The sequence below is a fragment of the Talpa europaea genome (genome assembly GCF_964194135.1).
Source record: "Talpa europaea genome assembly, chromosome: 7".
NCBI classification, from domain to species: Eukaryota; Metazoa; Chordata; class Mammalia; order Eulipotyphla; family Talpidae; genus Talpa; species Talpa europaea.
In genome coordinates, this window is record NC_140074.1 from 36,938,923 (window position 1) to 36,966,433 (window position 27,511).

Sequence of the window (27,511 nt, forward strand, 5' to 3'; positions counted from 1 at the left end):
CCTTGTCATCATTCCTACAAACGGGCCCAGTCAAAAAGAATGAAGCAATCTTCCCTAAGACCTCAGTTTAAAGTCTTCTAAAGATTACAAATGCACATCAGAAATCTTTTTGAAATTAAGGAAATGTACTACAACTAGACTTCTGTGAAGGTTACTCCATAAATATACTAAAAATCATTCAATTGTATATTTCAAAAGGGTGAATTTTAAGTATGTGAGTTATGTATCTATAAAGCAAGTTTAAAACAAATTTTCTTTTTATCTCTCTGGCTCTGATAGGGTCTTACACCCATTTCTGAACCTATCTTGTGACCAGAGAAATGTGATCCTCTGATTGGCCAGGCCTGGATACCACCCCAAGCCCTGGAGTCTTGAACAAACTCAGTTTCATCCAAAGCTCATGGACTAAGAATGGGGAAGGGGTGGTTTCTCAGTTAAAAGGGGATTGATGGTGCCTCCCTGGTGGCACAGGCAGTTGAGCACCGTGCTGGGAAGCTGTCCGCAGCCTCTGCAGCGCCAGTTTGATCCTGGCCCGCAGGGGAGAATCCCACATGGCGAGGCAGACCTCTCCTGTCTTGCCCACTGCTCCCCTCACTAGTGTATTTCATCAGTCTGCCTGTTCTGTTCCCCACTCTGTCTCTGGTGAATCCTCTCATTCTCCTGCACATCTGGCCTGTACCCTGATTCTTGTATAAATAAATAAAAATCTTAAAAAAAAAAAAGGGAGGGGATTGATGCATTTTGCTCCCTAAAGCCCAAGAAAGAATTAATCATGGACCCGTCCAGGTTCCCTGGACCTCTCTGAACTCAAACTTGGGCCTGCTGTGGGCCAACCACTATCACAATCCTGTCTTCTGTGGTCTAACTTTTATTTTTCTTGGTCTCTCAATGGCAAAATCCAAGGGGAGATGAACCACATATTAGAGTATTATTCTTAGAAACTTTGAGAGTAAACATCCCCAGATAAATTCAGAAAGTCCTTCTCTCCTGCTCAAGCACACCATCATTTTCTGATCTTTTGAGTGAGCCTGCGAGCTGCTGGCAGGCCGGAGATGTGGGAGGAGTCCTGGGTCACCTCTCTGTGCCCCACTCAACAGACCATCAGCTCTAGGCTCCCTGAGAACAAACCAGAAACAGATCCTTCTCCTTTATTTACTTATTTATTTTTTTGGTCATTTTACACCCTTTATCTCACCTCCCACTATCTCTTTCAAACAGGATTCTCAATGCTTGTGACTAGATCCGAAGGAGGTATGAGGTAATAGATTAGAATAAGCTGTATAGCTCTACTGTAACTGATTTTCCAGGGCACCGGGAGAAACAGTACTTGAGGCTCCTCTTACTTTGTTGAAGAATGTTGAAATCAAACAAAAGCTGACATATCTGGGGTGCTTACTAAGAATGGAGGCACAGTGGCTAATATGCTGTGCCTCATTCTTTTAATCACCTCAACAGTCTGAAAGGGTAGACAATCTTATCCACTTATTACATGTGAGAAAATTGGCTTGGAAAAATGAATTAAGTCAGCACAACAGGACTCTGGCAGAGAGGGACTTGGAGTGGGGGCTATCTGTCAGGTGGGTGGGCACTTTTAACCAGTAGCTGCTCTTCTGCTTCTAACAAGTCTGGAAATGATTTGCAGGTTCTTCACCAACCCAGCCAGTGTCCTTGATACCTTTGGCTTCTGATGGGAGGGAAGTGGCTGCTCTTAGCTCACCTGTGCAAAAGCAGCAAGGAGCTAACGACCTGGCTCTGTTTAACTGGAGGTGTTGCTCCTGAAGCATAAATTGATACCCTACCTGCACATTTCGGCACCCTATCTTTAGTGGTAGCTGTTGTTTTGTGGCTTTATTTTTAAGGTTTATTTATTTATGGGCCTCCCCAGGTGGTTCAGGCAGGTGAGCGCCGTGCCATGAAGCTATCCACAGCCTCTACAGCACAGGTTTGATCCCGGCCGGCCGGCGAGGGTCCCACATGGCGCAGCAGACCTCTCCTGTCTCACCCACTGTTCCCCTCAGCAGTGTATTTCGTCAGTCTGCCTGCTCTGTTCCCCACTCTGTCTCTGGTGAATCCTCTCACCCTCCTGCGCACCTGGCCCATACCCCTGTTCTTATATAAAACAAAATAAATCTTAAAAAAATAAATCTTTTCTTAAGATTTATTTATTTATAGAAGAGCTGGGGTAGAGGCCAGAGGCACTGGAGGGTGAGAGAATTCACCAGAGACAGAGCAGGGAGCAGAACAGGCAGGTGGACTAAAAGCATTGCTGAGGGGAGCAGCAGGCGAGACAGGAGAGGTCTGCTGCACCATGTGGGAATCTCCCTGGCTGGCCAGAATGGAACCCATGTTGCAGAGGCTGTGGACAGCTTCACAGCACTGTGCTCAACCCGCTGAGCCACTGGAGAGGCCCATGTTCTTGTGACCTTTAATGAACTTGAATGACCTTCATTAAGTATCTTCTCTCCAATTTCAGCATTCCTTATTTTTATCCTCCTTACTTCATACCTGTCTGTTAACTCTGTCTCTGTAAGGCATTTGAAAGCAAGTTGCCAGAAGTGCCTACCCAGCCAACCACTGTTCATTGCCTGTGTCCTCAACCCTTCCTGCACAATAGGGTCATGTGGGGAGCTCTTACTGGATACTGTAAGTCGTCATTTAAAGTCCTCAATACCTTGCTGGGAACTGAGACTAAGTAAAACTACATATAATGAAACCAGTTTTACCATAGGCTAATTGATATAAAGGAGAATGAAGTTCCTATGGCATATTTTTGGTCACAAAATTATTACCAAATTTCTAACTAAGGATACTTCGAATGTTAAACAATAATTTTTATACATTCATTCATTTCCCAAGCTGCTTATTTCATTTTAGGATCGAGGGTGGCCAGAGCGTATTCTGGCAGCTCAGCACAAGCCAGGAACCAACCCTGGGCAGGACGCCCTTCTATCCCAGGGTTCACTCACACCCACACTCACTCAGATTGGGACAATTTAGACACAACAGTGAACTTAACATGCACATCTTTGGGATGTGGGCGGAAACCTGAGTATTAGGAGAAAGCCCAGGAAGACATGGAAAGAACACTCAAACTCCATAGTCAGTGACCCTGCTGGAAATCGACTTATTTTTTTTTTCATCAGCATGATAACAAAACAACATTATTGAAGGACCTGCTGTACTGACGTCTGGTCTGAAACCAAGCCAATTAAATCTGAATGTCTAGGGGGTGGACCGAGTCATCAGTGATTATTTTTTAAGTGCCTCGGGAGATAATAAGTGGTGTGAATGCTGTGCTATTTGAAAAACAGATGATACAGATTCAGCACCAAATGGGTGCTTTGTTTGGGTGGAGGGAGATGCTTCTATGGAATGATAGGCTTGCAGATGCCTCCAGGCAGAGCAGTGTGTTTGCACATCCACAGGATATGAAGAAAGTTTGTGCATTGCTTCATGGGTAGAGTCAGTTTCTGGAGACAGAAGACTTGGGTGTGAATCTATGTCCCTCCTTGTTCATGTGCCTTTGGGCATGTTATTTCACCCTTTAAGACTCTGCTCATCTTGAAAAGGGGGTGTAAGAATGGACCCCCCCCCATTAGTGGCATTCATGAGGAGGAGAGTCAGGGCATGTACCAAAAATTTTGGCACCTAATGAGCAATTAGTCACTGTTAGCTACTGATGGCAATTAGTACAACACCAGGGCATGCTATTGTACCATACCAACAGATTCATATTCTGAGAATTTTCCTGCCTCCTTACCTATGATCATCAAGTTTTCAGAATCACCCTCTCCTCTTGAAAATGGACCCCAGGGCTTCCCCTGGTGGTGCAGTGGTTGAGCGCTGGGCTGTGAAGCTGCCTCCAGCCTCTGCAGTACCGGTTTGATCCTTGGCTGCCGGGGAGGGTCCCACATGGCGCAACAGACCCCCCCCCCCATCTCGCCCGCTGCTCCCCTCAGCAGTGTACTTCAGTCCTTCTGCCTGTTGTGCTCCCCACTCTGGCTCTGGTGAATTCTCTCACCCTCCCACACTTCTGACTGTACCCGGTGCTTGTATAAATAAAGTAAATAAATCTTTAAAAAAAAAAAAGAAAATGGACCCCATTTGTTTGGTGGTTTAGCAGTATGGGTAATTGTACTAGAGGTGACCCAGTTAGCAACATATTGAAAAGTCTGCAAACAGGCAATGGGCTTGGGGTATGGAGCAGGCCATAGAAGGGGAATTCTCAGGGCTCTGAGTTCAGGAGAACTAGATGCAGGAAAGGCCTTCAGTTCTCAGGAAAAGAGAGGTCAGAAGTTGAGAAGGGGGCAGGATCCAAGCTCAGAATGGAATAGGTGACAGGAAGCTGGTTTTAGGATCCCAGGAAGAAGTTATGAGATTCTTCTCAAAGAATCTAAGGCAGACACCCACATCCCATTTTTTGGACATTATTTTATTTTTTGTGCTGTTCTCACCACCTGATAACTCTACTCTCAATGTTGTTTGTCCTGTGAATCTTGGTGGACACTCTTGGAAAGTTGGCAATGCTTCTTGTAAGTTTTGCCTGGCATTCCCATTTGCTTTTGTATGAACACACTTGTTTAGAGGATAAAGAGGATGGAGAGCAAACTTTATAATTCTAGGCAACCCTGCTTCTTACTACCACTACACTGAACACAAGTGTTTGATTCTTAACAGATAAAAGTGCATCATTTCTGGATACAAAGCCACAGAACTCAGAAGTCAAAGAAAGCTTGAGGATTTTTTATTCCAATAATGGCAAACTATTCTCTTAATCCAAAGTCAAATCCTGCTGAGAAGTCTTATTTGGCCAGCCTGTTACTTTTTTTTCTTTTTCTTAATACTGAGTGTGAATGCCATTAAGTGGGCCTGCCTGTCCAGTCCTCCCCTGTTCAATCTATGTCTGAATGCCTTAACATGTCATGCAATTTATCTGCCCAACACCTAAAGTTATTTGAGTCTGTAAACCCTGTTTTTCACCTAGTTCCCCAAATTCTTGGATCTTCCCTACAACATTTCTCATGCATGACTCTTCTGCCTAAGATTTCAGAGACAGGGAACATATGAGGAGAGAGTTCTTTTGGTGGAGAGCTTCTACAGTGTTCTTCCTGGTTAAAAATCATAAGATTCATAGTGGAAATTAACCTGCTACAAATTAACTACCTTAAGTACTTTTGTTAACTCACTTTTCACTGCTGGATGCTTTATCCTCCCTAAGCATTCCATCACAAGACTAACAGTAAGTCTTTTAAAACGATTTTGCAAACCTTTCTTTAGGAAGAAAATGTAATTTAGAACTACATCTGACTTTGTTTTTCAATTCTGGTCATCTGAAAATGACCTTAGCATATATTCCCCTTAACTCCTAAAGAATAAGAGCTGCATTAATCCAGCCAAGTTTTTAAACATAAGAATGAAAATTATCAGTCATCTTGGAATAATCTTATTCCAGTCTAGCTCATCTGACTGTGGATGATTTGAAAGTCTAGGAGGCACAGCACCCAGAGAAGGCTGCAATTTGAGGACATGATAGACCTAAGTAGATCTTATATCATATTGCCCCAATAAGCCTAGACATTTTCACAGCTTTATGCTGTACAGAAGTTAGCTCCTGCCTGAATGCACAGGAATGCAACCCCAGTAATTATTTACCAGATGGAATGTGTATGTGTGTGTGTGTGTGTGTGTGTGTTTCTCTCTTTCTTAAGGGAATTTCATCAAAGTTATTGGTTTTACATTTGATGGAGTGAATTGTAGACTTGTTATAACCTGATGAGGGAAGAAGATTCCATATTTTTCTGTTTTCAAGAAAAATAATTTCCATATGAAGGGCCATCTGGAGAACTGGGCACATAATAAATCATTGTTAACAACAATTACATGTACTGGGAGCCCAGCTATTTTCTTGCAAGTAGAGACAGGAGTATGTGGTATTGGGTTCTGAAAACAATATCATCATGAATTTCCTTGTGGGAGAACCAAAGTTTGGGAAGACCCCAGACTGTCAGTCTGAGAAAAAAAAAAAGAACTGCTCTAGAAGGGAGAGATGGAAGATGATCAGAAGTTTTCTCTTCTCCTTCGGTTGTAGTTCTCATGAAAAATCAATGTGTTTTTATCCTATGTAGTCTTTCTTATATTTTTTTGAAAAAACTTTTTCCTCAGCAGTTTGCACCAAAGCATTGATCTTAATCAATCTTAATTGGATGCTTCTTGCAGAATTGAAGTTATCAGAGGGGAAGGTGTGGGAAGAAAGTGTGGAGGGGGTTCAATGGACTGTAGTGGAGATTTATCCGTGCTTTGATGGTGGGTGTGGTATGATAACACACATTTGAAGAGGTATGAACCTGTACTCCTAAAACACACAGTGTTGTAAACCAAAGTTACTTAAAAATATAAATGCAGGTTTTCAAGTAAATACCACTTAGCTGAATCACTTTACTGAGTCATCTAACTCCTTAGCCTCTCCTTCCCTGTTTGGAAAATGAGGCTAATGGAAATGTACCTAGTAACACTCACTTCCTGGTGCAAAGGAGATCGATAAACATGAATTCTCTTCTCTTATAAGTAACACATCCCAAAGAAGAGCAAGTCTATATACAAATAATTTTAAATAGCATAATTTCAAACAGCAAAAACAGTTAGATACAATATAAATGAAATGATAAACCTGTTTAAATCAATTATGTGGTGTAGATGTTACCTTCTATTATCTCTCCCTTCTGCCCATCAAAGGATTGGAAAATCAACTCAGAAAGAGTTTAATCATAGTGCTGAGTCCAGGAAGGATACATGCTCCATCTAGATAAAAGATCTGCCGTTGGATTTTTTCCGATGGAAAGACTATTTTCCTTTTTCTGGTGGTAAACTGTATGATTGCTATCTGTTTTGCAGGTGACATGGCCTCCACCATGCGTAAAAGTCTGGAAGGAGAGTGAGCAGTGAAAAATTATGGTGATGTCAAGCCTCTGACCTCAGCACTTAGGGCCCCTAGGCTGCCTAGGTGCCACAGCTCAGTGAACTATTCCAGCATTCCTTCATTTAATCTCCTGGTTCAGCTACTTGGAGTCGACTTTATGTTACTTGAAAATTCGAGAATACAGGCCAAAACTTGTGCATTACTAACATAGATAATTCAGAAGAAGAGAAAAAATCAATTTTGATGAGTTTTATAAAAAGCATGATATATTATGTGAATGATAAATGATACAGCTATTTAAAACACATATGCAAATGCAAAACAGGTGGAGAAGAAATACCTTAAAGATGTAATGGATGTTACATATGGTAAAGTTATGGTTGATTAATTTTCCCTCATATAACAGGGTCAAAAATTTATCAAGCTACAATCACTTGTGCAAAATAAATGTAATCTATTTGTTTTCTACAACTGACCAAAATCTTCCTCATGATCTCCCACATTCACCATTAACTGTCTTAGTGTCCTGGGTTAAGAAAGAAACCTTAGTTTAAAGAGCTGTTCTGTTTTGTTTTAAGGTAATGATGATGGCGCTTTAGTGTGCTGTGGTGGCAGGTGCAGGAAGACTGAGCTTTAGATTTGCTCACCTATGATCAGAGTTGTGGTATGGGCTGAATGCTTGTTTCCCTCCCACTCAATTCATATGTTTATGACATTTTGGAGATGGAGCTTTTGGGGAGTAATTAAGGTTAGATGGTGTCATGAGGGTAGGGCTAAATCCAATAATCATGGCATTAGAGGCCCTAAAAAAAAGACCTCTCAGTACATACACACTCTAAGGAAAGGCCTTGTGAGTATACAGCAAGAGGTTGACCATCATCGTGCCAGGAGGAGGGTTCTCACCAAGAATGGAATTGGCCATTACCTGGATCTTGGTCTGTGCTTGAGGAAGCTGTGTCTTTTTCTGGTTGTCAGGGCTCCATGGCCTGCCTTTCTGACTTGCTGCCAGTTTCCACCTTAGCCTTGGTGGCCCTGCAGGTCCCTCTCTGTCTCAGCCACATGCCTCTTCTGAACACCGGCCAGACCATTCCTTATCAGGGTAGTTCGACTCTTAACTCTGCTGCATCCATATCCCCCAGGACTTGGGGTGATGTCTCGGTCTCTTTTGTGCTGTGGAGGCAGAGCAGCACTCAGGCAGATAAGCATGCTGTGTTTTGGCTCAAATTGTCCTTTATCAAAATATCTTCTGTTCTTTGTATTTCTTACGTAGCTGGGCACGCCACCGCACCAGTGTTGATGTTATCAGGTGGTGACCGACGATATTGTAGCCCACATACTGGGCAGGGCTCAGGAGCTCCTTAACAACGTCAGAGGTTTCTCTAGCTAAAAATCAGTGCTGCATCTGTTAGGCAATCTTGACATTGCTAATAAAAGTGCTATTGCACTGTGCTTAGTATTTTTCTGTTTCACTCTGTCTCCTGAGAGCTTTGATGATCAGGGAAGAGGCAGAATCTGGGCTGAATCTGGGCTGTCTGTTCTGGATCAGTTTCAGATACTCAGACCCTCCTGTCACTGGTTGCCATAGCAGTGTCATCACCTACAATTTTTGGAGACAGACCCAGGGGACCTTGGCAAGATGTGGCACTGACTTTTCCACTAGTGCTTCTCTGCTTTATCACTTTGATCTTGCTGGGGTGAACGTGGCTTCCTCCATGCTGAATGCTGAGAGGTTCATGCTGCTATTTCTCTTCTTCAGTGCTTCATGTGGCCCAGCACTTGTCTGAGGGTCCCTTTGCTTGAGTCTCAAATGAGGAGCAGAACATAGTTTGCTTCCTTGCAGGGTTCCTTTCCTTCAATTTATCTTTCATGTGTGGCCTCAACCTTGAGTGAAGATTCAGGTCACACATGACTCATTTTTTCCTCTCTAACTTGTTTTTCCTTCTGGCTTTCCCATGGATTAGAAAAGAAAAAGGAACATTCATCTTTTCTGTGCAGCAAGAACACCCCTTTCATCCAACTTCAGTTCCCTTTACCACCAGCTCAGCAGCACTCAGGTCCACTTTTCTGACCCTTTAAATGTTAAATGGGATCAATGAAACTTAGAAAATTCTTTTCTTTTTCTACATCCTCTGACTTTTAAAGTCTATCTTTCTAGAAACTCAAATGTGAAAGCTGGAAACTGGATGTGTACTTTCTACTCTTTGTATTCCTTCTATGAAAATCTCAGCCATTCCTGAGGCACAGAAATACCTTAAACTCATAAGGGGAAATGTCATTGGCAGATTATAAAAGAGAAAAATATATTTAATATATACTACCTTATTATATTTTCTCCAGGTTTTCCCTAATATTCCTTCACTTTTTGTCACTCCCTCCCCAAATTGCAAAATGTTATAATGATAATAGTTATTGCTTATTGAATGTTACCATCAGACAATGTGCCTTTGAATTTTGTAACAACCCTGAGATGTTCATATCCCCATCTAATAGGTGAGAAGCAGGGTCTTGGAAATGTGATTTGTATAATATAGCAGTGATAATTTGGGAAGAAAAAATAGAAAATATATATTTTATCTTTTTTGCTGTTATTCACTTTGGCTCAGAACCCAGACATTTGTTCCAATGCTGCAAAGTTAAAATGAACACAAAAAGAGAAAAAAATTCAATTAGTTGTTTCTTAATATACAGCTTAGAAAAGAATGCTCAGAAAAAGCAACAATTATTATTTATTAATATTATTTATATTGATATCAGGGAAATAAGCATCTTAGTATTAGCAGATATGAGTGCTCCATGATTAAAATCTTTGTACAATTTGCTAATTTTTTTCAGTTGAGCAAAAAAATAGGTAAAGTGCTTTGGCAAGAAAGGAGATTCTGGTTGAGACAGAAACAGGGGCTTGGCCTTCTCCTTTTCTTTTGGAGGGGAATCTGGGCTCTTTCTCAGGTGTGGACACTGTTGTGGGTGGTCATTTAAGGTCCTCTCTATGGTTTTGTTTCAGTAACCCATAAAAGGAGGGGTTTGACCTTCACAAGGTGATTGCTGAGATTTCTCCCAGTGTTTTGAATCCTGGGAAAATGGTTTTTCAGAGATGGGGAACTCTGGAGAGCCCTGCATGGGGCTCTGCCTCTGGCCTCTGACCCCAATTCAGGAAAGGAAGGTGGTGGGATGTAAAGGTATAAGGGAAGAGAAAAGGGGGCTGGGTATCAAGAAGGGACAACAAAATGACCAATCTTGGGAATGGAGGGAAAACAAAGGCATCCCATGTGCACACTTTCAGAGGGAGGACATGGGGAAAGGCATGAGGGAGTCAAAGAATGAATGTTTATTTACCTTCGGTTACTCTCAGACTACGCTACAGCTGGCATTTTTAAACCTTGTCCTTAGCCTGGTATCTGTTCAACATGTCACATGCCTTATGGTATTTAGGCCTCACAGCTTCTCATTTTATAGATAAGTGAGAAACTGAGGCTTACAAAATTGATTAATTTGCATAACCCCGCTGTCTCAGGCCATGCAGGCAGACTGCTATAACAATGCCTCAAAGACTATGGGTAGCTTATAAACAACAGAAAGTTTTCCCTTGGGGTTCTGAATGCTGGAAGCCTGAGATCAGGTGCTGGGGCAGTCAGGTTTTGGTGAGAACCCTTCTTCTGTGTCCTCACATGGAGGATTATAAGGGCACTAATCCCATTCAGGAACACTCCAACCTCATCACCTACGTACCTTACAGAGGCTCTACCTCCCAAGACAAGCACAAGAGGGGTGAATGGGATTTCAAGATATGAATTTGGTGGAAAGGGACGCAAGCATTCATTCCATTATAATCACTTAAGAGTAAACAACAGGACTAGAAACCGAACTTCAGTATCTTGGATTCCAGAGCCATGCTCATAAAGCACTGCCTGGCATCTCCTTCAGGCTGGGGAATGTCACTATGTCACGTAAGGCTGACGGAGCATTTAACAGCGATCTCAGGGCTGACCCATTGTGATGAGTTCACCCACCCACAGACAGACAGTCAGGCACCTACCTACACACCTGCTTACCCCGCAATGATACTCAGGAAGGCTCTGTGAAGAAAACTCAAGATAGTGAATTATATAAATAGAAAATCTTTTTTATTAAAATAATGTGGCATTGTCCTGTAAAATCTTTTTGTTAGATGTCATCACATTGGGACAGCTATTTCAACTCTTTAGTAAACTCTTAGTCTAATGTTGAAATTAACTCCTGACCTTCAATCTCTTCACTGATAAAAATGGGGTAGCTCCTGGCTTCAAGGAACTTCCGGTCAAGAGGAGGGGACAGTTCATACACAAACTAGAGAGAGAAAGGCCAATGAGTGGTGGGTGGGAAAAGGAAGCAGGTTGGAGTAGCAAGTGTGGAGTGGAGGTTTAGCTTGTAGCCAGGCTCCAGGTTAGAGCTCTGATGTAATGGAAGGTGGTGACACCTTCAAACTTCAAACTATAACCGTGTGCACACATATGCCCCCACTGGAGTGGGGGTGCCCTCCAGGGCAGGGACTGGATCTTATTTCCTTATCTTGCAGGATAGGTTGTCCTCTTTATCCTCCCAGCTGCGGGGGCTTGCCATAAGAATCAGAGTTCAGGTGGCACAAGGGATTAAGACACAACCTATAAAGATGTCCACAGCCTCTGAAGCACGAGTTCGATTCCCGGCCGGCCAGGGAGCAAATCACCTGGCACAGCAGACCTCTCCTGTCTTGCCCGCTGCTCCCCTCAGCAGTGTACTTTGGTCAATCTGCCTGTTCTGTTCCTCACTCTGTCTCTGGTGAATCCTCTGACCCCCCTCCCACCTCTGGCCTGTACCCTAGCTCTTGTATGCATAAATAAATCAATCCTAAAAAAAAAAAGAATCAGAGTTCAAGCAGGATGAAATTGAGTCAGGGCATAGGTAGAAGTTTCCCTCAGGAGAACATCTATAACCTCCCCCAACCTACCTTCTTCTCACCCTAACATTCCTAGTACACATATAGCTGTACCTTCTGTGTTCCTCCTTGGAAGGGACCTGGGAAGAAAATTTTAAGACTATTCCCATGGTATTGCTTTACCTGATTCCCAGTTTTACTCCCTTTTTTTGCAGCCTCAAAACTCTTGAGAAAAAAGCCCCAAGCCCCCCTGAGTCCCTCAGTTGATGCTGCACACAAGACCTTCCCCAGTTTCCAGTCACTCAAGGTCCAAGATGCTGAAGCACTTTTCAGCTTCCAACACTCCAAACACTCGACACTCGTGTGCACAGATCCCACCAAAGGAGAGGGGGTGCTTGATGTCTCTAAACCCTTTTTAAGTTGCCGCAGTGGCTGTGGTGCCCTTCGGCCATGCTCCATAGTTTAGTGCTACTCAATACTCAATTACTGGGAGCTGCACAATTTTCATCAGGAACTTCTTGCTTAAAATGCTTCTAGAGACATTCATGCCCCAGTTCCAACTGGAGCTGATGGAGAGGCGCAGGGGAAACTTCAGACAAACCCCAGGCTTCTAAATGAACAATGTCAACTTAATTGTTGCAAATCCACCATAGCTGCCAAATCCTCTCCTTTCTTGTTTCTGTAAGGAGAAAGTTACAGGCTGAGGGACACAGGTGGGCAGTTGGAATCTGTGTCCTTACTTTCTGGAGGATGCACTGCAAACATGATGTGTGCCAGAAGAATAGCCAGGCCGGCTGGGTTTCCAGGCGCCACTGTGTACCCTCTCCATTCCACTGATACTCTTTCTTCCTTGTACCCTGAAGGCCCTTGCTGTTGGCCTTTGCCAGTCAATGTAAACTGGCACTTGAAGTTGAATAGACCAGGCATTTATTTTCTGGTAAGTCAGGCTTCTGTCCTGCCTGCACCTTTGGCCTGCTTTTGATTCATGTTGCCAGCAGAGGATACAACAGTGGAAACTGGCTAAGCTTTCTGGAGGTGTTAGTTGTACATAGTGCTCACTTACATTTAGGGCAACAATTTTGAGTTTCCCCAAACGTTTTCCATGCATTAATGATTTCACTGTTTCCTCAGCAGGTTGGAAGAAGGAACATCTCGTATCTGTTTCACAGTGAAGAAAGCTGAGGCTCAGACTAGAATGACTTGGCCAGAGTTACCTAAGGACTTCAAAGTGGAAGAATAAGAAAACAGGACTTTTGGCCCTTCGTCCAGAGACTTTTGGCAGTCACATAATCTTTCTTATTATCTCACTAATAACCAGATAATCATGTTGAAGAAGAGAACATTTTGTGTGTCCAGGTCATGTTCTCACATCACATAAAGGAACTGCATACTGACAGGAGAGTGATTTCTCAATTGCATCCTTAGAGCTCTTCCACCTTGACAATTACTCCCTTCTCCATGCTACCAATGATTTGTCTTCTAATGAGAGACAGCGAAAGTGAGAGCCGTTTCACTGTCCAGCTAGTGGCACAAAGATCAGCAAAGTGGGAACTGGGTTGGATTCAGTAGCATCATTTTAGGACGAGCAGTGCTGCCCCCAGGGGTGCCACATCAAGGATGATCAGGAACATGGAGAGCTTCCCAACTGGGTTTCAGGCTACACCATGTAATGTCCAGTAATTCCATGACTGAAAACTGAGTGACCATCATATATTTGGTTTTTAAATCAGGCTCTGTGAGCTTGGGCTTAAGATTTTTTTTTTTTTTTTTAAAGATTTATTTATTTATTTATACAAGCACTGGGTACAGTCAGAAGCGCGGGAGGGTGAGAGAATTCACCAGAGCCAGAGTGGGGAGCAGAGCAGGCAGAAGGACTGAGGTACACTGCTGAGGGGAGCAGCGGGCGGCAGGAGAGGTCTGCGCGCCATGTGGGATCCTCCTCCAGTGGCCGGGGAGCAGCCGGGGATCGAACCGGCGCTGCAGAGGCTGCGGGCAGCTTCGCAACCCAGCGCTCAACCGCTGCGCCACCGGGAAGGCCCTTGGGCTTAAGATTTTTAAGGATAGGTCTAAGATGATTCAAGGGAAAGAAACAGAAAAGAGGGGAAAATATCTTCATTCTTGCCCGCACATGAATGACAGGTAAAGTCAAGAGTGAACGGAAAGCAATTCCTCCAGGACCAATTGGTCCTAATCTTCTGTCCTCTGTTAGATGCTGTTTTAAATCCAGAGCTTCAGGAACTGTCTGCCAGAAATCACTGCTGATGGCCGCCTTCGGTCATTACTTTGGTCATTTACAAACATTCATTGAGTGCCGCTATCGACTGGACTGCTGGGACACAGTGATGAGTGAAAGATAATGCTTTGCTTTTCCCATCCGAACTTGATTTTATTCCATTTTCTAGTTGCCCTCACTCTTCTCCCAGTGACCCTCCCTGCCCTAGCTCTACAGTTCTGATTTTTGTCATTTGCACCATTTTTGGGCAGACATATGAGAGGAGCAATTACTGCTGCAGCAAAACATGCTATTCCATCTCTGCCATGACCTTGCTAATGGAGCAGAGGCATGAAGCTAACCAGATTTCTCCAATAAGTTTTCACAGAAAGGTTTTCCAAAGTAAAATCAAAATGACTATGATGGAAGATCAGATTTCTCTAATATTCAAGCAACAAAAGGCCCAATTTACTCTTGTGAAGCACGTAGCACCTCCTGGGGTACACAGGAGAATAAAAAAGAGAGACAGTAAGTATCTAAAAGCAGGAGATGTTTCATCAGGGATTTCTTAAGTCTTCAGGATTAGTAGGGCTCCTGGACTTAAAAGTCAGCCCTACATGACTTAACACCTAACCCTATTGTTTTAGGGAAGGATACAATAGGTGCTGACAATGATGGTCAGACTCAGAAAAAATTACATCTCATAGGGCTTGTACTAGTTAGCCATGTGTTATGGCTAGATACCTACAAATGCCTTTGCTCACTAGACTGAGAGACTTTGGCGGTGGGCAAGAACAATGCTGTTTGACTTTGTTCTCACCCTGTATCTCCCAAGCAGAAGTTATGAGATAATGTATGGAATTAAAATATGTTATCTTCACTCATTTAAGAAAGCAATTAAGTGTAGATTCTTTAAAAAGAGTTCTGCCCCAAATCCCTAAAAAACAAAAAGTTTTCCACTTAGACTTTGATAATTAAAAAAAATGCCCTCTTTAAGAATATAATTCATGCATCTCTGACAATATAAACAAAAAGTTCTGGAATATCCTGAAGTTCTCTCTCGGGACCACCGGGATTAAATATTGCAAAAGAAGTGTGACCCACATGGCCTGTTTGACAAAAGCCATGAGTACCATGTCTCGCCTAAATCAGTGTTTTGAGTGTGTTGCTCTATAAACAGCTTGTTAAATTAACTTAACATGACAGGACCTATACAGAAAAAAAAAGCAAAACTATATAACAGTTCACCATTACCAAAAGGAAACAAGCTTATCAATAATTAACCTGCCTCCAAATTTCCAACAATCATTATTTTAAGACTAGTAGCAAGGCCTCCCTTCACAGATTTATTGAAAATAGGTTGCCCTCCTATCAGCTCACCTCCTTTCCTGTAAAATGGGGATGAATGTGGTTCACTTTGAATAGGCTGACGGACAATTGCTCCATTTTTCCTCAGACAATTTGGGTTTATCTTGTAAATCCAAATAAGGACCAGCAGAAGTCATCTCTCAGGCAGACAGTGACTGCCCCCTCAGCAGGAGATAGGATTTATGCCTTCTTTTGAGTAATATTGTATAAAAAAAAGCTTTAATAAATACACAAACATCCCTCCCGTTCCCAGATTAATCATCTGCCACCATGCCCAGCCCCCAGTATGGTCACAATCTGGCCACAGATTTTATTTGGGTGTAATTCTCTTGGGCACTTGGATCTCAAAGCTTGCAGAGTGCTGTCTGGTCAGGGCGTCTGGCATCTGTTCTGCGTGGCAAATATCCTTTAAGTGCCAGTGAGTCCTTCTCCAGGGTGAGTCTATGATTGAAGACAGCTTTCCTTAGCTGCCCTGTGACAACTGGGTCTCACTTTTCTTGAAACTAGATCTGTGGAAGGAGTCTCTGAAATTAATGAAAGAGAAAGGACAGAGGCAAAAAATATCAATTAGTCTTTCAAAGAGGTGGTAAGAATCACCCACTATAAAAGGACATCGATCATGGGGAACTCAGTAAATAAGTGAGGTTGCTGAAATCCCTTCACACTGAGCCAGAAACAAAACAAAACAAAACAAAACAAAACAAAACAAAACAAAACAAAACAAAACAAAACAGGCAGCAATTGGGCTTTGGGAAGCCCACCGGCAGAAGGCCAACGTGAAGGGATCCCAGGTGGGTCAAGGAGAAGTTATGGGGAGGATCAGGATAAAGGTTGAACAGATCATGTGCTGTTGGCTTCCTTGACTCCAGCCCACTCCCAGGCCTCAGAGGGTCTGCAGCTTGCAAATTGCACCAAGGCCTGCCCTGATTGCTGGGCCCCCACATCCTGTCCTTTATTCCCCCAGAAAGAAGCCTCCTCTGCTCTGTTCTTACCTCTTTTGACTTTCAACTCTGAATATCGGCTTGTACAGTTCTGGGATTTTCCGCTCGATCATTGGCCTGAGGTTCTCTTTAAGCTTGTTGTAGTTCTTTTTGAGTTCCTGCTGGTATTCTCTCTGGTCTGCTGCAATAAGACGCTTGTTTTTCTCTACAGCTTCACCACATCTGAGATGCAAATATCAGGATAGGGAAAGAGGAAGGAGACTTTATTTCATATTAGTCTGAAGTACTTAGAAAACTGGGGGTCATTATACTATTAATAATTCTTGACTACCTCCAGGAATGTTTGCAATTTGATGGGTAGTCAGGATCACCAATGGAGCTTTCCAAAAATCAAATTCTTAGATCCCACTTCAGACTTTCTAAGTGAGAATCTAAATATGAATCTAAGGGTTAGCACCCAGGAATCTGTTTTTGAAAAGTTGCCCAGGCAATACTGATGCTCTGATTATGCCAGGCACTATGCAAGGAATTTTACATGTATTATCTGGCTAATTTTTCCAATCATCCCAGAAAGTCAGCACTTATTTTTATTTTGTCCCTGCAGTTAAGAAAAAGTTAGGTAACTTGCCCAGAGTGAAGAGCTGGTTGATATGAGATTCAAACTCAGGCCACTGCAGAATGGAATTTGTTATACCTATTTAAAAAAATGATTTCTAGCAAAATGGGAGATGGGGCAAATGCCATTCTGCCCCTTCCCTCTACATACAGATCAAAGTGCTAAGAAAGCACAGCAGAAAATTTGGTAAATGAGAATGAGAAGCCCCAAGTATCAGAAAAGAGAAAAATCAACATCAAAGTGATAGCAGGCAGCTTCAGGAGAACCATACGTAGGATTTCAAGACGGCATATAGATTCTGGTGGCTGGGTAGAGGGAAGTTCAATGCCCACACAAGAGAAGTGATGTAGTGTTGGCCAGAACAAAGTGGGACTCTGGATATTTCACCTTGAACAGCTGCCTCATCTATGAAAAGGTGTCTGAAAAAAATGCTGCCAACTATCCAGAGCAGTGGGATGGAAGCCTGTCATCAACTTGGAGCCACTAATGGGAAGGTCACCTTGAGAAATTGGAACTTTAGACTTGTCCCACACATGGGAATGACTTACAAATCTACACTCCTCTATTTTGGGTGCTCCAAGGCAAGAAATTAACTTCAAAACCAGACCAAGGTTACCGCAACATCTTACAGCAACATCTAGGGTCCTGACATACAAAGTTGCTCTGGAGGAACAATTTCTTAACCAGAGCACTTGGGCTTTCCAAGAGAAAGACCAACCCTGGCAAAGTTGAGCTCACAGTAAAAAAGTGACAAACCCCATGAGGAAAACAAGCACCATGAGAGAGAACTATGAGATGCAACAAATAGAAGAATTAGCCCATTAAAAATCAGAGGTCATAGAACAATATAAAAGCAACATTGATATAAAAATGAAATTATAGGCATAAAATTCATGATTCAAAAAATGGAAGAGTATGAGCAAAGAGGTAAGAAATGTTCAGGAAAAAAAAAATAGAAATAAAAATGTACTTCACTCGAATGAAGAGGAAAACCCCCAACGGACAGTTTAAACAACAGCCAAAACTGGAGAACTCATGAACTCTATGACGATTCTAAAGAAATCACCAAAGAGATTTAAAAAAAGCTAAGAATATTTTTAAATGGCTAGGTAGCCTGGAAATGATATCATGGAAATGTCTGACCACCTTTAGAAGAACTTCACAGAGAATGAAAAGTAAGTCAGAGGCAATATCAAAAAAGATAATAGCGGATACTTTTCCAAAGTGAAACCAGGTAGGAATCCTCTACTCAGTGAAAACAGATCTATGCCCAGTCTCATGGTGACAAATCTGTAGACTATAAAGATTAAGAGGACATCTATTTATTTAAAATTTGTGTTTATTTATGGCTCAACAAAAACAAAATAAACAATCCAGTAAAGAAATGGGCAGAAGAACTCAAAAGACATTTCTCCCAAGAGGAAATGCAAATGGCCAACAGCCATATGAAAAAATGTTCAATATCTCGTATAATCAGGGAAATGCAAATCAAAACCACACTGAGATACCACCTTACACCAGCAAGAATGGCACATATCAAAAAAACAAGCAACAACAAATGTTGGTGAGGATGAGGCGAAAAAGGAACTCTCTGACATTGCTGGTGGGAGTGCAAACTGGTCCAACCATTGTGGAAAGCTGTCTGGAGGTTCCTCAGCCTAGTAAAAATGGAGCTACCATACGATCCGGCAGTTCCACGTCTAGGGATCTACCCAAAGGACACAAAAACAGTGATTCAAAAGAGCACCTGTACACCTATGTTTATTGCAGCACTATTTACAATAGGTGAAACCTGGAAACCACCCAAATGCCCAAAACTAGATGACTGGATCAAGAAGATGTGGTATATATACACAATGGAATATTAGCATCAAAAAAGATAAACTCATGCCATTCGCAGCAACGTGGATGGAGCTAGAAGGAATTATGCTCAGTGAAATATGCCAGACAGAAAAAGAAAAAAATATTGGATCGTTTCACTTGTAGCAGGAATATAGGGGAACCCGATAAGACATGAGTGTAAAAAAATAATAACAACAGTACAAAACATAATAAAGCAAAAACAGACAATTATAAATCAGAGACATACTGCAGGGGAGTAGGTGGGGGAGGGATCAAAGAGAGGAAGGGAGGAGCACAGGGGACTGTGGTGATGGTGCACAGGTGCCTTGGGGAAGGAGATCCTATGGGAACTCAATCTGAGGGGGTGGAGGGAAGCAAATATTGTGTAAAAAATGCAAAAAATGGTAAATGTTAAAATAAAAAATGAAAAAAGTAAAAAAAAATTATCTTTCAGAAAAAAAAGATTGTGTTTATTTGACTTGCACACTGTTAAATCTAGTGTTTTCATGGTCTCCTACATGTATCTAAACATGAAAAGTCTTGCCTTTTAAACTGTTCTACCCTAAGGAACTTACCAATCAACAGACATTAAATGGACAACATAATGTTTGAAACTTAGCTGACATGCATTAATTAGGAATAATTCTATTAAACTTCAAATGAATATGATTCTGGTGATCCATGTGGTTTGGACTGTTTTCCTAACAGTGTTGCTAGAGTTGGAGCCAGTTGTGGAGACACCCAGACCTCATTGCCAAATCCCTTCTATGGGCACTGAACACACCTTCAGAATGACAAAGGCCAGGAGGGTGGCATGTGAGTACGGGGCAGGAGGAAGTTGGCATAGGCAAAATTAAACCTATGACCACAGCTTCATCACACAATTGGTCTGCTATGGAAGAATGACTGAATTTAATTCACCCAGAAGCCAAAAGAACTCCTTTACCTGGATTTTCACTGATCTTTTAAGTTTCACATGAATTGAAGCAAATTAAATTGAAACAATGCAGTACAACTGGAGTTACATATCAAAGGTTTTGGGGAAAGGACAAGAAAGGGTGATATGGTTAGCCTTGGAATCCAAAGAAATCTACATCACCCCCTTATCATTATTTAATTTCTTCTTAACATGAGCAATCCCATGTGTAAAATGAACCTGTCTCAGGGTGACTTTGGGATCTTGGTTGGAAACAGATTACAAGAGCCCTGCAGGATCTAACTGCTAACTTGGGGGGGGGGGCGGGGGTCTACTCTGAAAGCTTCAACAGTTAACAAAACTCTCTAATTCTCGAGTCTTTGGATTTAGAAGCAATAATAGCCAGTTAGCATATACTGATCGTGTACACGGTGCCCAGAACCAGATGGAGCTGGGGTTGAAACCTGTTGCCACAATGACTTAACCACTGAAATCCTGTGTTCTCATCTGTAAAATGGCAATAAGAATCTCATACAATTCCCTAGGAGAATTAAATGAGAAGCTGTGGAAATAAGGTAGATCTGTGCTTCTGAAGTGCTCCAGACTGTATTTTTCAAAAATGGACACAGCAGTAATTGCCCATCCTACCTGCTCTTCCGGAACCTTGCCACACACCCCATCAAGAAGAAGGGAGTCCCTCCCAATCTTCAACACAGTGAGAAAAAAAGGTCTATTGTTCAAGCCACTCAGTCTATGGTATATGGTTATTTGCTATACCAGCTTGAGCTGACGAAGAGATAAAAGAACATTTAAAGACATAGATTGGCGCAGATTTCATTGTCTGAAATGGTTTGGGTGCCTTGGTGGCGGGGTAGGGGGAGAACACAGGAAGGAAACAGAATGTTGTATCTCTCTATCTTGGCTACTGAAACCCTGAAGGTGTTTTTTCTTATCTCTGGAACAGGCAGAAAGGATTGAGGTCCCAACTTGGCAACCATCCTATGCGCTGCAGGTCTGGCTGGATACCCATCAGTTGCAGCAAGTCAGCCTGCCAGGTTCTTCATGGTTGCATCTGGTTTGGCTACAGCTGAGTCAGAAAGGCCACTGCCCAGTGATGGGTTCCAGCTGCAGTGTGCCTGGCAAAGTAAGTATACTTCCGCTACAGCAATCAGCACTGGAAGGTGCGCTGATGTTCCTCTGGAAATCAGGGCTTATCAGCCTACAGCCCAAGTACACTGAGAAGCTGGAGCTCACCCAAGGGAAAATCTGAGAGCTGTTCAACTCCCAAACATTTTCCACTCCTATGTCACCTCTACTCTTTGAAAGTGGAGGGGAGAATGTGAGGGAAGAAAACACACGGGTGCAAACAACTGACAAGACAGTTACCCTCTTCATTAAAAAACTGTAAACTTGCTGATTGGGCTTGAGAACCAATTAGGTAATGGGGGAATGGAAGGTTGCCTCATCTACTATTTATATTGAGGGTGCAATTTACATAGCATAACATTCATCCATGGTAAGTGTATAGTCTGATGTGTTTTATTGAATTTATATAGTTATGAAACCTCCATCACATCTCTCCTGCCACTTCTGATTTATGTGGCATAGAGAGGGAGGAAAGTGCACCACTGTTTACACTGGGAAATGAAACTGTAAAAAGCAGAATTATTTTGCTAAGAGGTCTTGTCTCACTTGAATTGGGACTTTATCACACACCTATAGCACAGTGCCTGGCACAAAACTTGGGTTCAATAAATGTTTGCTGAATGAATAAATGAACTGACATCTGTGATTCAAAAGGATAGCAGTTTGAACACATTTGCAACTTTGAGGAAAGGGAAAGAAAAGTAGGTGAATGACAAAAGGGCTGGATTGAAAGATTAAGCCAGTGGGGTTGAGGGGAGGAAGAGAAATGTGAGAGGGCGGTGATAAAGCCACTTCTACAGGTTTGCAGCCTCTACTCAAATTTTGGTCTCATCCAGCAGCCTCAGGGTAATCAGGGAGCTTGTGAGAAGTGCACCCCAGACCTGCTGAATCTGAATCTGCATTCTGACAAGATCCCACAGACATATATTCACAGTGAAGTTTGAGAGGCTCTGATAAATACTTTCGTGGCATTTCTAAACCAACACAGCAACCCAAAGAATGGAAAATGTGAGTTGATAGCCTGTTTTCCCATGTCAATCACCAGTGGAAGGGAGTATAGCATGCTAAAGGAAGAATTTGATTTTTAAAATCCAGCATTTTTTCAGGCCATCTGGGAAGAAAGATAACATCACCATCAAAAGTCTAATGTCTGACTTTGTTAAGAATAAAGGACCATCTCTAGGAACATCCATTTCCTTTTCCATGTCTTGTCAGGAATTAGTTTTAAATCTACTCTGTGTCTCTTTGTAGTCACTTGTCCTGGGCCTGGGAGAGGTTTAGTAAGCACATTTTAACTAAGAAACAAAAATCACTTATCTTAATAAGTTTCCTTTCACTAAATTCTATTTAGAGCCCCATTTATGAATGCCACCCACCTTGTCTAGTTGGCTCAGGAGAATGCACTGCTCTTGCTCACTCAGAAGGACATCCAGTGGCAGCAAGGACATCCTGCCTCTGTGAGTCTTGTGGGCATGCAGATTCCCTTACCAGGAAAGGCTCCCTTTCCCCCCTACCCCTTACTTCCATCTATATATTCAAGATGTGGTCTAAGTGATGCTTTCCACAAAGCCTCCCAGTCACTACAGCCTGTAACCAATTGTTCTTTTCCGACTCTATAGCCCTATAGTTAGTGCATTCCATGGTCTCAGCACATGCTGCACTGCATCCTGTCATCAGAGCAGAGCCACGTCCTCTCACAGTGCCTCTCACACTGGGTCACAGTACGTGCATGAGACATTTTATGTCCTTTCGAAGTTCAGAGAGGCCTGGCCACTGCCGAGTTTTGGGGTCTTTTGCTATAACTAATTATAAGTGCAGATATGTGGAAAAGAAATAAATCTTCCAAAATTTCCAAAATAGTTTTCCAGTGTTTTGTTCTATGAAAATATGTTACTTATGGAAGAAAATGTAGCATTAGTGTAATGTGAGAATTGTTAGCAAATACAGGGAACAATTCAAGACATCGTCATTTCTGTGTGTAGGTACATGTGTATGTATGCGTGTGTGCATATACACACACACCCCAAGCATCTGTAATTCACTGCAGGGCAAAGTATGTCTTCTTTCGAGGCTTCATTAAAGCTTGTGAAGAAGGAGAAGATAAGATAAAATTAAGTCACTGCATGACATGGGAAATAGCCACTGTCCAGAACCTCTCAGGCTCTGATGCATCTGTGGAATTTCAGCACATTGAAGTAAGTGTGGCTTGTTGGGTTCAGAAGACCTTGATCTGAACTCAGCCCTGCTACTAACTGACAGTGTGACCTTAAGTCAATAAGCTCTAATCTCTGAATCTCTGTTTTATAAAATGAGCATGATGATAATGCCTGTTTTACCATGTGACTGTGAAGCATGGGTGAGATGATAAACATGAAAGCATTTTACAGTTTAAGGCTTAGTTACTTAGTGGTGATGCAGGTGCTTTATGCAGCGGCTCTTAGTTTTGAGCCTGTACAGGAATACCCTGGAAGGTTTGTTATTAAGACAGATTGCTGGTGCCACCTCTGAGGATTCTGATTCAGTAGGTTTTAGTGGTGCTTGGTAATGTGCCTCTCCAGCAAGTTCTCGGGTAATGCTGAACCTATGGTCTGCTCTACTGACTTTCCAACCATTTCCCTTCTTACCGCATTATGAATTCCTTAAAGCATAATCTCAACTTGTTGTGATGCCGATAGAGTTTTGGATCAGCTGGAATTTTGTCCAGAAACACTTGGGCTACTTCCAGTGGTCCCTGACAGAAAAGTAAGAAACAAACAAACCAATACTGACATTAGAAAGGGAATTAAACTGCATAAGAGAAAATGTTGGAGTGACTTCCTCATTGGAACATTTCATTTTGTAGATAGATGAAACAAACCAACCACGGAAGGTCTTGAACTTTTCAGGAAACTTTGATTCCTTAGCAGGAGTCTGGAATTTTAGGAGAATACGCAAAAGTATAAATTTATTTTCTTGATCAATTGCTACTAACGGTTTTCCTTTTATATACAAATGCAATACACAGATATCAATGGGTTCATATAGGCTTTGAGTTGCTTTTCTAGAAATGGGGATTATCTTGATCCATCCAGTCTTGGTCACTTTTCTAGTTGTTCTTGTGCTGAGCACCATTTCTGCAGGAATTGGCATGATTACTTATGTGGTCCATGGTGACAGGCTTAAAAATCTTCCATTTTCATCAAAGGATTGGAATTTGCAAAAGCAAAAGTTTCTTAAAATTCTCTGATCTTGGAAATATAGTAGTCACAACTTCACTTGTTATTTTTTGCTCCCTTGATTTTACATGGACACAGAATTGTTACAGGGGAGTTCAGTCGTGCTGACTACGAAAGAGTCAAATTACTCATTCACATTTTCCTTGGGATGGTGTGCACAAGAGTGGACCTGGATAGGAAATTAAGGAGGTCCAGAGACAGACAGTAACCTTCCTCCTTCTAAGACTGGTTTATTTCAATGCTGAGCTTGGGAGTTAGAGTTCTAATGAGTCTGAAAATATCCAAACTGGCTTGAAGTAGCCCAAGAAGCCTGGTTCCAGGTCACTCCTAGTTAGTAGGGCCCAGGCATGCTGGGCTCATCTGGTGACAGATCTGGGAGTTTCATGTTCTATATGCTTTCTTATCTCCCACTGGTATTCCTACATTAGTCTCAAGCTCCGCAACAACTCTGCGTAAACTGGGCACTACTAAGCAGTCTTCAACAGGATTCCAGATCTGGGTTCTGTTGCCTGGTCAGTCCCAAATGAAGATCTCGCTGAGAAAATGGTACTCCTTAGACATGGGCTACTCTTCTTTAGAATATGTTTGTTACTTGGATTGTTACATGAAGCAGATGAGGCCTCCTCAAATTCTTTTAAACCTTTCAAGTGTCCAGTCTAAGTTTAGAAGCATCATTTATATGTTCACCAGGCTCCTCATCAACTTAGAAGGAAACTGTAGGCATATAGTAAAAACAGAGGAGCTGCCACCAGTTCCTTTTGCTCACCTGATTCACAGTTGCTCCAACAGAACCTTGTAGCACCATCTGAAGCATCTTAGCATCAGGGGGCTCCTGGTTAATGGCAACTGCTAACTGCAGGGTCTTCTTCTTCATGTCTTCAATGGCAACTTCAATTGGTGTCAAAACAAACTAAACATAAGACAAAAATATAGGCATCTCATTGTCTGGTCTTACAAGCCATGGACAAACCTGGAACTATGAGAGCAAGGGAAACTGGATTTGAAAAGGCAGCTAAAGAGACTTTCCAAATAATTGAAGATAGCTTGGACAGTTTTAACAGAAAGGAAGTACTTAACATTTCTTGAGTACTTATTATGTTCCAAGAACTTTACACACATTTATTATTTCCTCCTTTAAACAACCTCATTATTCTTTCATTTTATAGTAAAGAGGGATTTGTCAGGTTAAGTGCTGCAAAGTGACATAAGGAGTAAGTGGAGAGGCCAGAATTTGACCACCATGATGTCTACATTCAAAGTCCTTGTTCTTTCTACAGTCAGGTTTCCTTTGTACCGTTATTGGGTAAGTTACTCAACTTATAATTGGGAAGGCTATTAGAAGCTGAGAACTTGAGATACTCCTACCCACTATAACACTATAACAAGATTTTGGCATCATTTTTGCCTTCTTACCCTAAAGATGAATTCTTAGTAAAAAGAATTCTCTTAGTCAATCTCTAGTTGCTAAGTTCTACTGGTTTGGTATCAGGTCCTTCCTGAATGTTATGGGTGGATTCTTAGCCCTCCCCTGGCGATTCATACATTGAAGTCCTAATCTACTACCCCAGAATGTGATCCTATCTAAGACAGGGTTTTTATAGTAGTAATCAAGTTAAAAGGAGTTCATTAGGATGGACTCTAATTCAATATGACTCATGTCTCTTTAAGAATAAGAGGAAATTTGATACAGAGACATGTTTTGAGGGAAGATGATTTGAAAAGACAGAGGGAGAGGTGTCTGGCTAAAAGCCAGGAGAAAGGCCTGCCTTCCTTAATGGTCCTCAGAGGAAACCAACCCTGATGACATCTTGATTTTGAGCTTCTGGATTCCAGAACTGTGAGACATGTCTCCAAGAAAATGGAGACATATTGTTGCTTGAAGCATGCAGCTCATGGTGCTTTGTCACAGCAGCACTACCAACTAATGCATTGAGTTTCTTGGGGAAATACAGATGTCAAAAAAAAGTTGTGAGGACTTATTGGGACCACAAGTTTATTTCTGTGCTATGGTGCTATGTATACACATCCTAGTGTTCAAAGTCCAAAACAAACACAGCAGATGACTTCCAAACCAACCTCCTCTTAACAGAGTCACTTTTTCAGGCTTTGTGTGGCTTCTGAGAAACCCACTCTGTTGTGGTTGACTTGCTGAATTCTCGAGCCAAGTCACTTCTGCTTCTGCCCAATGAGGTATGTAGTCACCACAATTCATCCGTGTTGGCTCACCAACTTGATTATGCCTGTTATACTCGTTATTTTAATGATTTAATCTAATTAAATAATGCATAAGCTGATGAACTATGGGTGTGGAAAAAAAAGAGTTGCTTCTATGAAAACCAAGCTCAATGCTTGGGCAAGACATAATGAAAGTGAGTTGCTATAAAGATTCCTGTCATATTAGGTGTGCATAAGACAACTGTAAAAGGCTAGGGGCAGGGAAAAAAAAAATCATTAAAATCCCAGAAGGGTTCTCCTCATACTATTTAATAAGGATCCGTAAGTGCTTGCTGTTCTAGAGAAGCCAAAACTAAAGCTCATGGACAGTGTGCAACATGGGTGGGGTTTATGCAAGAGTGACAATGATGACTTGTGTTCAGTCAAATCAAAATCACAGCAAAAACTGTGACCTGATTTAAACAGAATGACAAAGAAGTGTACATGCAGTTTAATACTTTAAATAAAATGTAAATAAAGTGTTTACAGTACGTTGAATTTAAAGATTATGAGGTGTTCTTGTTTAGTTTTATTACAAAGGGTAAAATCTGTACATAAAAATCAGAGAAGATGAAGACGTTTTTCGTGTCAATGTATAGACGAGGAAACTGAATGCAGATAAGTAGTTTGAAAAGGTAACACGAGGAAGCTGGGGTTAGAATTAAGCAGGACCCCTTGTCTCCCTTGCCAGGTGTCCTTCCTTCAGCCTATTTCTAATACTCGTTGGAGCTGGTCCTGTTTCTAATTATTAAAACTTCAGGCCTTCCTGGTGGCACAGGGCACAGAGCTGTGGAGCGGTCCACAGCCTCTCAAGTGTGGGTTTGAGCCCCAGCTGGCCAGGGAGATACCCATATGGTGTGGCAGACCTTTCCTGTCTCGCCCACTGTTCCCCTCAGCAGTGTTTCCAGTTGGTCTGCCTGTTCTGCTCCCCACTCAGTCTCTGGTGAATCCTCTCGTCCTCCTGCACCTCTGGCCTGTACCCCAGTTCTTGTGTGCATAAATAAATAAATCTTTAAAAAAAAACCCAAAAAACAAAAAAAAAACCTTCAAATATATCTTTATAATTAAAATATATCTTAAATATTATAGTTATTAAATAGGGCATAAGTTACATTATCATGTAAACACACTTATATTGAAGATAAAACTTGAAAATGCTAAATTTAAAGTAGTGCTGCCAAGATGAAAATGCATATATTGTGCAAAAATGAAAAATGATGTAAGAAATATATTT

General features: G+C 41.9%; 1 protein-coding gene across 1 annotated transcript in view; it reads right to left on the reverse strand.

Moving 5' to 3' along the window:
- Nucleotides 1-15,850: 15,850 nt before the first annotated feature.
- The window catches only part of DOCK8 (dedicator of cytokinesis 8), a gene marked incomplete at both ends in the record, with an annotated part of 193,459 nt that continues 181,798 nt past the window's right edge, over nucleotides 15,851-27,511 (reverse strand). Inside the window, 4 exon segments of the mRNA XM_084238759.1 lie at nucleotides 15,851-15,911; nucleotides 16,380-16,550; nucleotides 23,473-23,579; nucleotides 24,830-24,973. Coding sequence (XP_084094885.1) covers nucleotides 15,851-15,911; nucleotides 16,380-16,550; nucleotides 23,473-23,579; nucleotides 24,830-24,973 — 483 coding nt within the window.